The 18398-nt window shown below is 37.4% G+C and overlaps 1 protein-coding gene across 1 annotated transcript in view; it reads left to right on the forward strand.

The window, feature by feature from the left end:
- Positions 1-1617: 1617 nt before the first annotated feature.
- MGAM2 (maltase-glucoamylase 2 (putative)) overlaps positions 1618-18398 on the forward strand; it is a 78955-nt gene continuing 62174 nt past the window's right edge. Inside the window, exons 1-7 of the mRNA XM_034638340.1 lie at positions 1618-1723; positions 5982-6061; positions 14150-14273; positions 14386-14495; positions 14823-14977; positions 15815-15986; positions 18277-18376. Coding sequence (XP_034494231.1) covers positions 1618-1723; positions 5982-6061; positions 14150-14273; positions 14386-14495; positions 14823-14977; positions 15815-15986; positions 18277-18376 — 847 coding nt within the window. The remainder of the gene's footprint in view (positions 1724-5981; positions 6062-14149; positions 14274-14385; positions 14496-14822; positions 14978-15814; positions 15987-18276; positions 18377-18398) is intronic.

Consider the following 18398-nt stretch of genomic DNA (forward strand, 5'->3'; position numbering starts at 1 on the left):
ATTTTTGAGAAATTCACAGTGTGTGAAATCTACAGAATAGATACAAGTGTTATACTTAGACAAGAGGAGGGAAAACTCTTCAAAAAAGAAGAGAAAAAATAAGAATTTACCTAGATACATTTACCTAGATAATTTTTATAGAGAGGTTTGGGTCGAGAAGCAGGGAGATGAAATAGCTTCTGCAAAATAGTTGTTTTGTTTGCGACATTGGAGACGATATTGGCTGAGAGTAGCAGTGTAGGTGACAAAGGTTGGGGCTTAAAAATAAGGATCAATGTTTGAAATTTCTCCTGTAAAAAATGAGAGAAGGTGGCAAGACTGTCAGTGAGCTTGAAGGCCCAGTATATTTGTCAGATTATGAACCCAGTGACATCTATGTTGGGCTGAGTGCATAAACCCGGAAGGCAGAAGTTTGGATCAATGGTTTCATTGTATAGATTCAGTTAGCAGATGAGGGAGCAAGGAAGATGAGAGAAATAATAGCTGTTGAGGACTACGTCAGGGAAGGATAATAACCAAGAGGCCAGGAGGGACTAAGAGGTTAAGAAGGAGTGGAACAGAATAGAAGCCTCAGTGTGATCAAAGAATACAGAAACAATGCCATGAGAGGGTAAAAGGGGGTGGGCTTCTGCCCAGTAAGTAGGAAGTAGAGGCTAAGAGTTCAGAAGTGGAGCAATTCTGGAGGGTGATAAGTTCTAGGCGGTAGCCAATGTTCAGGGGCGGTGGGAAGAGTGAAGGTGGAGAGTTAGTCAAGGAATGACATGGTGCGGGCAGTCATGGGGTTGTGAAGCATATGTATAATGTGAGATTTTCTATAATTAGAGCAGAAGCCTGGGAGTACCTCCAGAATCTGCCTTCTGGAGATGAACAAATGAATATCCAAATTGCTAAAATGCCCACCTGTTGGTACACAAGCCAGGAGGAGAATGAACATTCTTTGGTTCCCAGTACACTACACACACCAATACACCAAATATTTTAAAACTTGAGTCTAGGTATGCATGAACAGCAAGGCTTCAGTGAGTGACCAGATTTATATGGGTGTGTGTGCTGTGACCATGCTACCAAGCATTGTGCTGGAGATCAGGATTAGGCTCACTTTTGTTACCAGAGTCTCAGCAGGATTAGTCACTTCTAAATAACTAAACACCTTGCCATCATGGCATGAGAATTGGAATAAGACTAGGATTCAGGTTTTGTTACTCTTTCCCTCCCTGAGTGTACTCTCCACTCTACTGCCCAGGGAGGGTGTGAGGATCAAAGTGGCACCTAAAAGGGCTTTGTGAGGCACCTCAACCCCTCATCTCTTCTTGTATTCTGTTCCACTCCTCCCTCTCTACTTCCAGTTCTTTATGTCTGAAATATTCTTCCCTTGGACAATACTCAATCCCTCTGCAGACAAAAAGGGAAAGGGCTCTAGAGGTGTTGGGTGCACAGACTAGAGTTAATGGTAAACATTATGATGAGTGGAAACCAGTATTCTCTGGATTATGTCAGGAGGAATGCTTGTAATCAAGTCATCTTGCAAATGAGTTCACATTCTAATCATGATGCCTGTCCTTTTGGATTGATTGAGCTCTGTGGTTTGCTTAAATCCCATTATCTGTCTCCATCTAGATGGCAAGGAAACTCAGTATATTGGAAGTCCTTCTGATCATCTTCTTCCTAACTGTACTGGCCTTAGATATCTTCTTGATGTTTTTTGTGTTTCAGAAAGATGAAGGTAAGGAAGATGCTTGTGGCTTTGGGGTTGGAAGGGTTACGTTCCTTTGCTCTTCAGCATGGCACTACATTGCATCATTCAAAATCCACATCCACAACCGATTTCAGTCAATCTGCAAAAGACAAGTATTCTTTTTCTGCAACAAGACCTTGAATGCCAGTGACATTCAGGGTCTCCCAAGACCTATTTGATGAAATTTTAACAAGATGCAAAATTAGGCTCATCAGAGTTCTGTCCTTCCATCCAGTCATGACGTAGTAGAGCCTTCAATGAGAAAGAACAGTTGAGATAACAGTGCCCAATCCCACTACATTATGGAAAAGGAAATTGGGTTGCAGCAAGTTGATTAACTTGGCTTCAATATATCAATTACAGTTAGCCTCCAGCCCATATTCTGATTGAAATAGCTATCATTTCTTCATCAATACCTTCAAAACGGTTCTCTCTCACACAGAAGCATCCAACAGAATGCTTTCTCCTCCATGCACATGATACTCTAAATAATAAAATAATAGTGTGTAATATAAAAATCTATCCCTAATTAAAACAGAATTTGAGGTTTATTTTGCTTGCGAAAGCTCACTTTATACATGTAGTTTAAGTATGCATTGAAAAGAAATTGTCCTAACAGCAGAATCCTGCCTATTCAATCTCTCTTCACTACTCCCCCAGTAAATATTAGGGTGCTTTCTATGAAAAATTATGTCTTTGAAAAAGGATATATGAAAACCATTGATATAAACTATTTTTAGCCTATTGCTATTTTTTCCCTATTAAACTTTGGGTAACAAGTCCCGTGAGATTAGTATCCAATGTACATGAATAAGTAGTTATTTTTAGTTAACATAAAACTAGATCTTCACACCTACATTTACCTGAAACCACACTCTAATTCACGCAGAGTAGTCAATTCCACTTTCACCTGTTCTATATATATTGCACTTCTTTCAAGATGCTTTTTGAAGATATGCTTCCACGAGTTGAAAAGGAGGGTTTTTTTTTAATTTAATTTTTTTTATTGTGGTAAGAGCACTTAACATGAGGTCTACCCTCTTAATAGATTCTTAAGTGTACAAGATGGTATCTTTCTTTGCAGGCAGGATGTTGCACATCAGATCCGTAGAACTCATTCATCTAGCATAACTGAAACTTTACACATGTTGATTAACAGCACCCCATTTCCTCCTCCCCCTGGCCCTGGCAACTATCATTCAAGTCTTTGCATCTGTGAATTTGACTATTTTATTTTATTTTTTTTTTCTTTACCAAACATGATTTATTTCTCAGCCATATGGATAGTAATCTCACTACCAAAGTTATTTGATTTTGATGATTTGGGTCATATAGGTTGTTCTTTTTTTTATTTTATTATTATATTATAAATACCTCATATAAATGGAATCATGCAGCATCTGTCCTTCTGCAACCAGCTTATTTCACTCAGCATGATGTCCTCCAGGTTCATCCATGTCATTGGAAATGACCAGATTTCCTTCCTTATTTTACAGTTGATGAATATTGTTATATGTACACATACCGCATTTTCTTTATCCATTCATTGGTGGATGGACACGCATCTTGGTTATTTGTGGATAGCACTGCAGTCAACATGAGAATGCTAGTATCTCTTTGAGGTTTTGACTTCAATTCTTTGAATTCTTTGAATAAATATCCAATAGTGGGATTGCGGGATCATATGGTGGTTCTGTTTTTAATTTTTTGAGGAACCTCTGTACTATTTTCCGTAGTGGCTGCACCAATTTGCATCATTCCCACCATTAGTATACAATGGTTCCAATTGTTCCACATTCTCACCAACACTTACCTTTTTTTTTTTTTAATAATAGTCATCCTAAGATGTGAGGTGATATCTAGTTGTGGTTTTGATTTAAATTTCCCTGATGATTAGTGACATTGAGCTTCTTTTCTGCTGGCCATTTGTGTATCTCTAGATATATGCTTATGGAAGTCTTTTGCCCATTTTTAAATCAGATTCTTTTTGTTTGTTTTGTTTTTGCTATTGTGTTGTAGGCATTCCTTATCTATTTTAGAATTTTGCCCATTTTCAGATAGATGGTTTGCAAATATTTTCTCCCATCCTTTATGTTACCTTTTCATTCTATTGATGGTTTCCTTTGTTGTGCAGAAGCTTTTTAGTCTGATGTTTTTTGCTTTTGTTGTGTGTGCTTTTGGTATCATATCCCAGAAATCCTTGCCAAGACCAATTTCATGAAGTGTTTCTCCCACGTCTTTTACTAGGAGTTTCACGGTCTGTTTAGTTTGTTTTTTTTTTTTTTTAGGATTTTATTTATTTATTTGACAGAGAGAGAGAGAGAGAGAAAGAGCACAAGCAGGGGGAGGGGGCAAGTAGAGGGAGAAGCAGGCTCCCTGCTTCTCTGGGGGACTCGATCCAGGACCCTGGGATCATGACCTGAGCTGAAGGCAGACGCTTAACTGACTGAGCCACCCAGGCATCCCAAGGATCAAGGGTCTTACATTTAAGTCTTTAATCCAATTTTTTAAAATACATTTTTATTTAAATATATATACAAACAAGTATAGAGACATAAAGGTAGGAGAGTTGTTTTGAGGTCTTTTTTGAAAAGAAACAAAGGTTCTAAAGGGCACCTATTATGCCCACATTAACTGTTGACTCAAGCTTCAAATGGAATTCTGGGTGTTGACTGACTCATGGAGCCTACTAAACCAGATCCTACTTCTGATGTTACATTGCAGGGTGGCAGGGGTGGGGGTGGGGCTCACAAAGGTGACAAAAGCTAAAGTAAAAATAACCAATATTGAGTGAAGGTCTTTGTTCAAATGGGGAAAATAATATCATCCCAGTTTACCTCACAGATAGCTGAAGGTGAGTGGGGGGGGGGGAAGCAAAAAATAAATAAACAAAAAACAAATGTTTTTGCCTAACCCAAGGTCAAAATATTTATGTTTTCTTCTTAGAATTTTAGAGGTTCGGCTCTTACATTTCAAGTTTTGATCCATTTTGAGCTAATTGTCATATGTGATGTCAGATAGAGATCCAGCATTATTTTTTTTTTACATGTGGATATCCTGAAAAGATAGGCAAATTTTACTTTAAAAAAAATTGTGCTTTAAAGGACGCTGTCAAGGAAGTGAAAAGACAGCCCACTGGATGGGAAAACATATTTGCAAGTGACATATTTGATTCTTGTATCCAGAATATATAAAGAAATCATACAATTCAAAACAAAAAAGAAAAATAATCCAGTTTTTAAAGTGAGCAAAGGATTTGAACAGACATTTCTTCATAGAAGATCTACAAATGGCCAATATGCCATGAAAAGTTGTTGAGTATCAGTTTTGGGGAAGTGCGAGTCAAAATCAAATACTCTTCACACCCACTAAAATGTCTATCATGAAAAAGACAGACAATAACAAGTGTTGAGGATGTGGAAAAATTAGAACCCTCACACACTGCTAGTAGTGATGTAAAATTGTGCAGTCCCTTTGGGAAAGAGCTTGGCAGTTCCTCAAAACTTAAAGATAGAGTTAACCATATTACTTAGCAATGCCATTTCCAGATATATAACCAAGAGACTTCAAAACACATGTTCACACAAAAACCTGTATGCAAATGTTCATTGTAGAATTCTGTGCAATAGTCAAAACGTGGAAACAACCCAAAGGTATATCAGCTTTGGAATGGATTTTTTAAAGGGTTATATCCATGCCGTGGTTATGAATCACCCACGAAAGGGAATGAAGTACTTGTTACATGCTGCAACACGGATGAGCCTTGAGAACATTACACCACGTGAAAGAAACCAGACACCAAAGACCACATACTTTATGATTGCATTTATATGAAATATTCAGAATAGGCAAATCCACAGAGACAGAAAGCAGATTAGCATTTGTCAGGGACTGAGAGAAGAGGGGGATGGGGAATGACCACTAATGGGTACATGCTTTCTTTTCGGGGTGATGAAAATGTTCTGGAACTAGATAGTGGTGATTGGTTGCACAACTTTATCAAATACTGAAAGCCATTGAATTGTACACTTTAAAAAGGTGAATTTTATGGCATGTGAATTATATCTCAATAAAACCCAACCAAACAAAAGGCAAATGTGTTTAGCACTTGCGTGTACATGTAGATATTGGCTACTAGTAATCGTTAACTGGAGAATTGGCTGAAAGTCTATAACTATCCCTGCATCCTTCCTGGAATTGTTATTGCACTACAAATACTCAACTTTTTCCTTTAATCCCTATGCAGAGGCTGAATTTGTTCCAGAGTGTCCAGAGATCCCTGAATCAGACAGGATAGACTGTGCTCCAGGCCAGGTGGTGACAGAGGTCAGATAAGTGGGCTCCCTGCTGTTGGTCTGCTGGATTTTATTGAAATGAAATGAGTTTCTGAAGTGGGACGAGGGTGGTGGTGGAGGGGATCATGGGCCTCTGATTTGTTTGGAGTCGTTTCTTTCTTGCCTTATTAAAATAAACAGCAACACTGTGGAAGTAGGGAAGCAGGATAGGAAAGGGAAGACGAGGAGGAACTAAGCGAGTGTTGGCTCGTGGGGGTCTCAAGTCCCAAGTCGAGGGGGAATTCCCAGCATTGCCAATGTGTCTTAAGTGTGAGATGTTTGTGGGCTAAACCATGTATTCCTTGAGAACAGAGGCCATTAAGTGCATATGGGTGACTGAGTCAGTCACTTGTATAACTCCAGTGACTTGTTATAACAAGAGCCTTCTAAAATTGGTGTTAAAATCACTAAATTCCACACCTGAAACTAATCTTACCCTATATGTTAACTAACTAGAATTTAAATAAAAACTTGAAACAAGCAAAAAAGTCCAAGGAACCAAAAATAAAATCGTGTATTGGCAACAGATCCCCCAAATGAATGTGTGCTAAAGAGCGTAGATTTTCTCCCTGAGTAGCTACCACAAGAATATCAACTATTTGAACCCTGCTTAATTGTAACTTATGACTTTATCAGAAAGGAGGTATATATTTAGATTTTATTTCTTTCCCCTGTATTCTCCATTCTATATCCCATAATATCCTGGTGGGATATTAATTAGGACTGCACTGAATTTTAGATTAAATTTAAGAAATATTGATATCTCAGTAATTTTGCATCTTCCCATTCTGAAAACAGGAAGTCTCTCCAATTCAACTCTTTCTTATTATGTATATACCTCAACTGGGTTTTATGTTTCTCTTTCTCTTTATGCATATGTAATATCCATTTTATTACATATGCATTATGAGGGGTGTATTTTCCCCTAGATCTTTCATATATTTAGTTTCTATTGTATATACAATCCATTATATTTTCTAACTGGTGCTTCTTTATTACTGATTAGTCTATATTTATTTATTTTAATTATATTTATATATTTATATTATATTGAATCATAACAAATTAATTATATAATTGGCCAACTGAAATTTCCTATCGTTTCTAAATGGTTTCTATAGTTCTTCTTCATGAGTTATTAAGTATGCAGTTATATTCTATGCAAATAATGATACATAAGAATGGAATTTCCAGTTCATAGGATATATACATGTTTATCTTTTGGTGATATTGCAAAATAGTTTTTCAAAGTGTTTGTACCAATTTACACTCCCTCCAGCAGTATATAAGAGCAATTACTCTGCATCCTAACCTACTCTTGGTGTTTTCTCCTTTTTCTTTAGTTTATTTTAATGTAATTTTAACTTAAAAATTTTAATATTGAGGTATATTTGACACTATGTTGTATTAGTTTCAGGTGTACAGTTAGTGATTCAACATTTCCATACATTACACAGCGCTCACCATGATAAGTATAGTTACCATCTGTTACCATACACCATTATTACAAAATTATTGACTGTATTCCCTATGCTGTGTACATCCCACGTGACTAATGAAGTTAAACACCTTTTCATATTACTTTTTGGCTACATGTATAATCCTATTTGTGAAGTGTCTTTTCAATTTTTTAACCAGTTTTTTCTGTTGGCCTGTTCGTATTTTTCTTACTGCTTTGTGGTAATCATATATGTACTCTGGATACAAATCTTTTATCGGATATATAAATTTTAAGTATCTTCTCTTACTCTGTGATTTGAATTTTAACCCAGTGGTGACTTTTGATGAAAAGCAGTTCTTAATTTTGATACAACCCACTTTAAGAGTTTTAATATGTATTTTGTATTCTATTTAAAAATCTTGCCTACGCCGAAGTTAAAAAATATATTCCTATATATTTCTCCAAAAGCATTGTTTGATTTTCAAATTTAGATTTTTAATCAAGCTAGAATTGGTTTTTGTGTTTGGTATCAGGTAGAAGTCCAGAACATTTTTTTTCTTGAATCTTTGATAGATCCATCACCACTTATTGAAATTACTGTCTTTTCCCCTCTGCATTGTAGTGGCACTCTTACTGTAAATTATATGTCTTTGTGAGGACCTATTTCTGGAATATCTATTTTGTTCCATTGTTAGTCTATTCTTTTGCCAATACCACACTGCCTTAATTAGTATAGCTTTATAAAAGGTCATGATATGTGGTTGTGAAAGTCCTCCATATCGTTCTTATTTTTCTTCAAGATTGGCTAGCCTATTCTTGATGCTTTAGATTTCTTTCTTTTTAAAGATTTTATTTATTTATTTGTGAGAGAAAGAGAGCATGAGCAGGAGAGTGGCGCAGAGGGAGAGGGAGAAGTAGACTCCCTGCTGAGCAGGGAGCCTGACACAGGGTGGGATCCCCAGACCTTGGGATCATGACCTGAGCCAAAGACAGAGGCTTAACTGACTGAACCACCCAGGTGCCCCAATGCTTTAGATTTCTAAATACGTTTTGGAATCAGTCAGTTTCCCCAAAAAACCTACCAGAAATTTTATTCTGTTCACATAAGATGAACAGATTAATTTGGGAAGAATTGCCATATTTACAAGAGTGACTATTCTAATCTGTGATCATGATATATCTCCTTATTTATTGAGACTTCTAATTTCAAAGTTTTTGGTGTAGAGGTCTGAAATTTTTTTCCAATTTTTTCTATTTGGTATTTTATTTATTTATTTATTTATTATTACATTATGTTAGTCACCATACAGTACATCATTAGTTTTTGATATAGTGATTTTATTTAAATATTTTTAAATTTTAATTTTCTGTTTAAACTGTTGTTGGCGTTTTGATTTACAATTGATTTTTTGAATATTTATCTTGTAAAGAAATCTTCTTAAATTTACTTATTAATTATCCTAGTTTGTTTATAGGCACCTTGGAATTTTTCTTAGACAATAATGATACCTGCAACTAATGACCATTTACATTTTTTTCCAATATGCATTTCTTCTTCTTTGTCTTGTAACAATAAGGATCGTTTTTCCTTCTAATTTTTCAATATTGTTTGAGATATTTTATCTAAAAGGCAATATGCAACTATAGTAAGTTTCAGAGAATGGAACTTTCTGGAGATTGATTTTTAACTAAACATAAGAAATAACCTTTGCAGTAAAATACTAACTATGAAGGTGAAATTTTGGATTTTGGAAGAAGTTGGCTACACGTCTTTCATGGAACTTAAGCATCTTTCAGAGGCACTACTGAAAAAAGTCCTTATATCAAATGGAAGTTGGATTAGATCATTTTCAAGCAATTCTCAAATTCTTCTAGTTAATAATTTGAGTGGAAAATAGCATAAAAGTCTACTTAGAAGATAACTGGAGACTACTCCCTGGGAGAGTTTGGTGTTAGGGGAAGAACAGACATAGGGAGACTCGTCATGAGTCGGACACTGTAGTCCAGGGAGCGATTTATGAGGGTCTGTGTTCTTGTCTGCGGTGGCAGTGGAAATGGGAAAGAATAAGGAGACGTATCTACATGAACGGTTTGACCTTTGGTGTCTGCAACACTGTGAATGGCTTAAAATTGAAGGAGGCACGTTATGGCAGACTGCCTTCAAAAATAGTGGATTTACCTGAATGTATTAGATTTCTTGTCTTATTGCTTTTTATAGAGGTCTACAGACTTTGGAACAATTTATGACAGTGAAACTAACCTTTTGGACTTTGCCAACCTCACTTTCAGAGGTAGCAGAGCCACAGAGTATCTGTTTCAGACTTAGGGATATCAGTTCTAGAGGTTATCCAGAGCCTGCAAACTCTTTTTCCACTGATCCCCTCCAGCTTTTTTCATTGTTGCTATCTGGAGAAGATGAGGCAGGAATATCGGCTGTATATATGGAGAATTAATGAGTACATTTAAGAATGTTTTTTCATCATGATGTGATTGCTTTGTTTATAATAGACATGGAACACTAATTTAAGTTATATTCGTATTGTCATTTTTCAAAGCAATTACATCAGATGTTAGCATCTGAAATACTCGTCAGTACTATACCTTTTCCAAAAGAGTAGTGTTGTGACATATTCTTTGGTTTTTTTAATCACAAAATTTATGCTGGATGTATTCCTTTAATAAAAAAGATTGCGAGATTAGAGTTATGTACAGAGTAAAGTGGGAAAGTCTTTCCTTATTCATAATGCTTTCTCTCTACCTCCAGATCCCCTCCCCAGAATCAGGTCAATAGCTTGGTGTGTATCCTTCTCTTAATTTTTCTATGCTTTTGCATATATGTATATATTATGCACACATATTAATATATTTTTGTTTTGTTTTAACCCAAATTATACTATATATTATTTTATAATTTGCTTTTTAATTTAGGGCATTTAAATTTACCACATTATTATATTTTAAAAATAGTTTCCTCCTGGGGGCACCTGGGTGGCTCAAGTAGGTTAAGCATTCAACTCTTGACTTTGGCTCAGGTCATAATCTCAGGGTCATGAGATGGAGCCCCATGCCAGGCTCCATGCTGAGCGTAGAGTCTGTGTGCGCACATTCTCTCTCTCTCAAAATAAATGAATTTAAAAATTTTTTAAAAGTTTGATTCTTTTGAGATGATCATATGATTTTCTTTTGTCAGTGTTGTGAATTATATTAAAACATTTCTTAATTTTGAACCATTTTAGTTTTATGCTTGACAACCCTTATTTGGCCATTATGCATGAATTCCTTTAATACACTAATGAATTCAAATTGTTAACTTTTTATTTAACATTTATAATAACGTCTATGTTTTTAAAGTGAAATTGGCTTATATATTTTTATTTTTGACTTTTCCTTGTCTAGTTGGTTGCCAGAATTTTTATAGTTTAATAAAATGAGTCAGGAAACTTTCCATCTTTTTCTATGTTCAGAAAAATATATATATAATATGAGAATATCTATTCCCCAAATCATCTGGGCAAAGTATCTTTTTTTTTTTTTTTTAGGGAAGGGTCTTTGATTACTTACAATTTCTCATGGCAACAGGTCATTTCAAGTTTTCTACCTCTTCTTATTTTGATTATTTAATATTTTACTATTTAAAGATTCAAATTATAGTTTCACATTCATTGGCAAATATTTGTACAGACAGTTTTCTTACAATCCTTAGTTATGTTTAAAATCCTATATATCTGGGGCACCTGGCTGGCTCAGTTGGTTGAGTCTCAGACTCTTGATTTTGGCTCAGGTCATGATCTCAGGATCGTGAGATCGAGCCCTGCACTGGGCTCCATGCTGAGCATGGAGCCTGCTTGAGATTCTCTCTCTCCCTCTCCTGCCACCCCATTCATGCTCGCACATTCTCTCTCTCTCTCTTAAAAAAAAAATTCTATATATCTGTTGTCATTCACCATTTTTGTTTATAATCTTGTTTGTCCCTCTTTTTGTCAATAGAGGATTTCATAAGGTATTCATATTTCTTTGATCTTTTCAAAGAGTCTTGTTAGATTTATTGACCTGCCAACCTAATATCAAAATATATCCTTGCACTGTAATTATCCGTGTTGGAATATCCGTAGTAGGAATTCACACATAGGCCATACCTACAAAACAGGAAGTTCCAAAATGCATATTCATGGTCTCATATGTGCACTGAAATTTAGCTGGTCAGGAACATGGCATTTCAAATCAATAGTGGAAACAATGTCTATTTAATTAATGGTGGTGTCTGTCTCACCTACTAAGCTTGTGGACAGCACTGTATCACGTGAACTTAGACAAATATCTGGAACAGAGGAGACACTTATTTCACGTTTTAAACTGATAACTATAGATACTTGATTCTTTTCTCTTTCATTAATTACTGCTTTTACTCATTAATCCTTCAGGTAGTTTTTCTGGGTTTATTTTGTTCTTTTCTAACTACCTGGGTTGTATATTGAGTTGTTCATCATGTATAACATTACTTTCTCTCTTTGATTCCCCCTTCCCTCACCTGTATTCTCTTTTCACCCCTTTTGGAATCTTCTAGTTGAGTGTTACTGTCTGGCCCCCCTGGTCACTTTGCCTACCCTTTCTCTCTTCTTTCTGTGTCTTTTTCCTTATGTTCTGAGGCAATCCTAAATGTGATTAAAAAATTTTTTTCTTCTTGTCTTGACATTGTTCTCTTTCCTTTATGTTACTCAGTCCAAATATTAGGGAGTTTTAAATCTTGTTCAGGATCTTAACTTTCAGTATTCTTTCTTGCTTTTTTTTCTAATGAAAGCAGCAGTTATGTGCCCCTCTCTAAAGATAATAATTATGTTTATTTAAAAGTTTTGTAATTTTTTTTCTATTATTGCTTCCTGCAATTTGTTTCTTTTGTTTATTAAGTCTGGTGCCTATCATAGTGTTGGTTTCTCTCATGTTTGGTGGTTCTCGACTGTCATCTTTATTTAATTACCTATGATTGCCTGTCCTATTTAACTTGGCTTGCACTGAGTATTTAGGAGGGAAGGAAAGGACCACGGGAGAGAATGTGGGTACTTGTCTGGGTGAGGGGCTTGGCTGATTAGCTGGTGCACTGCCATGTCTTCTGGTTCCCAGCATCTTTCCTAACTTCCTTAGCCTATGAACAAATGCTTCAGGATGCTCACCAACTAACCAGAGCTTACCAATAGTTGTAAGGAATATCCGATTGGGGAGCTAAATGTTCATACTGGAGCTTCCCAATTAATCATCCAAAACTATGGCCCAGGTTCTCTTCTACTTTTCCACATTGACTTGGCTTGGAGCACTTCTTTTTCTCCTCTTGTGTTTTAGATTATTGTTATATTTTCCCCTAGAGTTGATGAGGTCTATTTCCTGTGTTTCAGTAATTTCATATCGTTTCTGCCATATTGCATTATAGCTGGCTGCTTTGTAATGGTTTTGTATTTTTTTCTTAATGATACTTCCATCACTTCATGTGAATTTAGTTGGGTGGAGAGGTGGATGCCTATGTTTGTTTCAACAGTTTGATTCAATTTGCCATTTATTTTATTTCTTTATTATAACAAAACAATTTTTATGTAAGTGAATATTAAAATTATAGGACCTATAGAAAATACATCTCACCAAAAAATAATCATTTTTTAAAAGCTTTTATGTATGTATTTGACGGAGAGAGAGAGCACAAGCAGGGGGAGTGGCAGAGGGAGAGGGAGAAGCAGACTCCCGACTGAGCAGGGAGCCCGGGTGGGGCTTGATTCCAGGACCCCAGGATCACAACCTGAGCTGAAGGCAGATGCTTAACTGACTGAGCCGCCCAGGTGCCCCAAATAATAATCATTTTAAGAATCCATAATCAAACCACTCTGAGAAACCACATGTGGTTTATTTTTACCTTGTAGACATTGTGAATTTGTTTATGTCACCCTCTGTCCCAGTTCTAAATTTTTTCCTGTTTCCTTTGCTTTATTTTTCTTACATTTTAGAAATGCATTTCTTTATGCCCTACTGTTATTCATTTCCGTGAATAACATTTCCTCATGAGAAAGTCTAAACTGGTTGGTCTGACACCCAGCTTACTTATAGTACAAATATTGTGTCCCTTCAGCATGTTTCTCTTACTCAGTGTTCTTGGCACAATGAACTTGTGGTTTTATGAATCTATCATGCATTGCTGCTTTCTCCGCTTGGAATACTGCTCTCCTGTTCCCTTATCTAACCCCTCCCGGTGCACTAGGAGTGGGCTTACCTTTCACCTACTGGAAGCCCTCCCCACCCTGCTTGCATCCTTAGGCTGTGTGCCAAGGCTGGCATGTGCACTCCTTTAGCCCCTGGACACTCTCTGTCCAAGTACTCCTCTCATACTGAAATCGCATGTACTACTAGACTGTAATGGAAGTTTGCCAAAGGCAAGAACTGTGTCTTATTTATCTGTATTATTAGTTTCTTGTCAGGTAGGTAATAAATGCATATTGGATGGCTGGGTAAATGTGAGAATAAAAGAAGAAGAAATAAATGACTGCCATGTAAATAGGACCTCTCTTAAATTCTTCTTGGGATAAAATTGGTTATAAAAACATAGACAGAACTTTCTTTCCTTCATTTCATATTATGCTCACTCTGTGCCATTGTTTACAGGATGTCTGCAGGCAGCAACATAAGTGCTGCTGGAAACCTGTGCCAGACACTAATGTCCCTAGGTGCTTCTTCCCCAGGAACTGGGGCTACGAAGCCAACAGTATCCAGAATGACACAAGTACAGGTGAGCATTACCCTAATGAGGTCCAGGGAACCGCTCTTGATGACTCAGATAAGCTAAAGGCAAAATAAAGTCTAAAAGCTTCCTCCCCCCATTTTTCTCCCCCCACCCCTAGGGTTTACAGCCCAGTTGAGAAAGTTGCCATTCCCATCTCTGTTTGGATATGATGTGAGGGATGCCACCTTCACAGCTGAATATCAGACATCCAATCGTTTTCATTTTAAGGTTGGTTTGGTAGTTATCACTGAATACATCTCTGAGGAAAGCAATCCCCCCATACTGGGTTCAGATTATTCTCCTTTAGGCACTGCATAGAGGTGTGGAGGCAGAAGGTGCCTCTGTTCCCCTCTGCAGGAACCTCCCAATGGAGTGTGTGGGCTGTTTCATATTTTGCGGCAGACACGTGATTGGGTGATTTTTTTCTCACAACTCAGGAAACACGGGATTAATAATTAGAAGCTATTTTCATTGGGGGCCGAGAGTGAAGATCCTTTCTAGCCTACAAGGAAGTGGTCTCATCTGGAGTTGGTCTTTCTCTTTTCCTTCTGACAGATTAGTGATACTGACAACAAACGCTATGAAGTCCCCCCTGAAATTATTAACCTGTCTGAGAGGACTACTAATACTTCCAATTTGAACTATTACATAGAGGTCATTGATAAGCCCTTCAGCATCAAAATAATGAGGACGAGCAACAGAAGAGTCCTGTGAGCTTTTCAACACTCTTTGTATATCTTTGAATATACAGTCTCAATATCAATCAGTTTGGCTTACTGGGGGTGTATAATGAGATAAGTATGACTTGGGAAAATGTTTGGACCTCAGAAAAATGTCAAAGTTTTTACTGTAAATCATTAACACTTGCTAATCTGTCATGACTGCAGAGCATAGCATGCTAAAATATAATGTGCTGGGGTGCTAAGTTAGATAAACGCGCTCCGAGTTATTGTCTATTATGAAACCGGAAGTTTTATTATTTTGGATTACCATTCACTTTGGAACTCAGCTTCACTGCTTATCATTTCAAGTTTTTATTTCCTGAGAAACTTGCCCCAAAGAACCTAACAATGGCCTGAGCTTAAACCACAAATTGTACGGGAGAAAGTACAGGGATTCATGTCGGTAAAACCTGTACACAAGTGCTGGCACCAGCAAGTGACCGGTCAGCTTTGGGACGTTAGGCAAAGTCTCTCCATCAACCTCAGTTCCCACATCCACAGAAAGGGAATCAGAATACCCACTGTTGCTCTGTGAACGGAGCTATGTTCATGAAGCTTCCAGAGCGAGGCCCGGCGTGAAGTAGAAACCCAGCAAGTGAAAGGTCCCATCTGCTCCCTTCCCCCAGTCATCCAGCTGGAGCTTCTGCTATTACCTCTCCCCTAGAATGAAAGCATCAGAGACGGGCCCTAGAAAGGCCTGCCAAGGTAGTAGGAACGTGGATGAGAGCACCTGAAACAACTTCCCAAAGTCAACGGGGAGAGTAGCGGACAGGGTCCTGGCAGAGAGAGCCGTTTGGTGACTCTCGCTCTTACCCCACGGCCCAGATTGGACACGAGCATCGGGCCCCTGCAGTTCGCCCAGCAGTACCTGCAGCTGTCCTTCCGTCTGCCCAGCACCGCCGTGTACGGGCTGGGGGAGCACGTGCACCAACAGTACCGCCACAACATGACCTGGAAGACCTGGCCCATCTTCACCCGCGATGCCGCCCCCACCGAGGTGAGCTGCCCTTCCCCCTCCCTAGGGCTCACGGTAAGGAAGCCCTTCTCTCCTTTCCCGAAAGTGCCCTAGAGTCAAGCAACCTACAGAATTACATCTGTATCTTATTTTGCCCAAGTTAGATCCGTTTGTGCTGGAGGATACTTGTCCTTGAGGTTTATAAACTCACAGTTTGTAATACATCAATTTCTTTGCTTTTTCCTTTTTTTATTATTATTTTTTATTGAGGTATTGCTGACATACATTATATTAGTTTCAGGTGTACAATATGATTCCATATTTGTCTATACTGTGAAACAATCACCACAATAAGTCTAATCAACATTTGTCACCACACTAGGTACAGAATTTTTTTTCCTTGTGATGAGAACTTTTTTTAAATTCAGTTAATTAACATATTATTAGTTTCAGAGGAAGAGGTCAGTGATTCATTTTAAAAACGTCCCACTTTTAAAGGGAAATATAATTTAATGACTGTATGATGGACTAATATATATTAGAAAATTCTTCTGCAAATAACCATGCTTGTCTTTAATAATTGGGTGGTATCTGGGGGAGAGCTTCAGCAGGGGCTACCTCCAGTAGAATTTTGTGGACTAAAAAAATTCCCCTTTTGGCAGCGTTAGTGTTATTCTAGGTCTCTGCCAGTTGAAGTATGTTCTGGAGACAGCAGTGTTGTCATCACTTGGGTTGTTGTTAGAAATGCCAAGTCAGAGCCCAGACCTACTGAATCAGAAGCTGCATTTTCACAAGATCTGCAAGTGAACCACATGCATATTCAAGTGGGCGAAGAGCTGGTCTAGAGCAGTGCCTGTCCACTGATCTGTAGTGAAGGATCAGTTCCTTTCTTTCTCTCTGTTTGTTTTTTTAAACCTGGGGAAATGAAATGAAATGACTCAAAGATATATAAAATATAAGCTCAAATTTTAAATTGAACAGATACAAAATTACTCTTTTAAATTGCTGTAAGATTTCTTATTTTTTTGTACTTTCCTTGCTGATTTACAGCAAAGGGGGTGGGGAGGTGCCAGTCCACGGACAACACTTTGAGTAGCATTGCTTCGTAGAGCAGGTCTTGAAGCCTCCATTGTGCTGCTGATGTTTGCCAAGTCTGTGCAAGGGGTGCCCGTTCATGTAGTTGCAAGGGAGGGATGGGACTGAAGTTTTGCAAGTCGTATTCCACGGGAGATGAACAAATCAAGTAGCAAGCACATTAACTGGCCCACCCACCAGTATTTGATGCAATGAAGAGTAAAGCAATAGCTGGCACATTCACTAAGGTGCTTGCTCAAGGTCCCTGACAAACATGGAACCCTAAGCATCATACTAAGCTTGGCTTTCTAGAGCTGAAAAATCCTTGAGTTATGTAGTCACAGATTAGATAAATGTTTTATCTATCTTTCTTCCTTCTTTCCTGCCTCCCTCCCATCCTCCCCTCCTTCCTGCCTGCCTGCTCTCTTTCTCTTTCTCACTTTTTCACTCACAGTAACACACATTATCTCTTTTTATATCAGTGCTCATCACGGCCCTGTGACAGGTTCATTATCTTTTTTTTTTAATTTTAAACTTATTCACTACCTAAGAATTATATATTAGTTATAGAAAAATTAGAAAATACAGCTAGGCATAAAGAAGAAATACAAAATTTCTCATAATAACATCATTTTCTGCTAACATTTTGTTGTATGTCTTTGCAGATATTTTCCAAATTTTAAAAAAAGAACTCGACTGAGATATAATTTATATACTGTAAAATTCATCTGTTTTAAGTGTACAATTCAGTGATTGCTTAGCACATCACCGAGTTGTGCAGCTATCATCATAACCCAGTTTTAGAAGATCTTCATTACCCAACTAGGGTCCCTCATACCTTTATAGACATAATCCCCATTTCCACCCCAGTGCCCACTTTAGCCCCGGGCAATCACTAATTTACTTTCTGTCTGTATAGATTTAACTTTTCTGGATACTTCATATAAATAGAATCATGCAATGTGTGGTTTCTTTTGCATCTGTTTCTTTCATTTAGTATCCTATGTATGAGGTTTATTCCTGTTGTAGCATGGGTCAGTTTTTCATTTCTTATTATTACTAATAGTATTCCATTGTATGTATTTTGTTAATCTATTTATCAGTTGATGTTACCATTTGAATACCTTTTTGGTATGATACTAAGCTATGTCAAGTATTGACCAAGTGCATGTTTTATGCAGCATTTGATATTGTTCTAGGGTAAATAAAAACATTTTTAACATGTACTACTATTATTTGTTACCATTTTTCTTGACAGGGCATGATTAATCTGTATGGAGCTCATACATTCTTCCTGTGCCTTGAAGACACCAGCGGCTCCTCTTTTGGGGTTTTTCTATTGAACAGTAATGCCATGGGTAGGAAGCATCTTTTTATCTC

The sequence above is a fragment of the Ailuropoda melanoleuca genome, chromosome 1 (genome assembly GCF_002007445.2).
Source record: "Ailuropoda melanoleuca isolate Jingjing chromosome 1, ASM200744v2, whole genome shotgun sequence".
Lineage (NCBI taxonomy): Eukaryota > Metazoa > Chordata > Mammalia > Carnivora > Ursidae > Ailuropoda > Ailuropoda melanoleuca.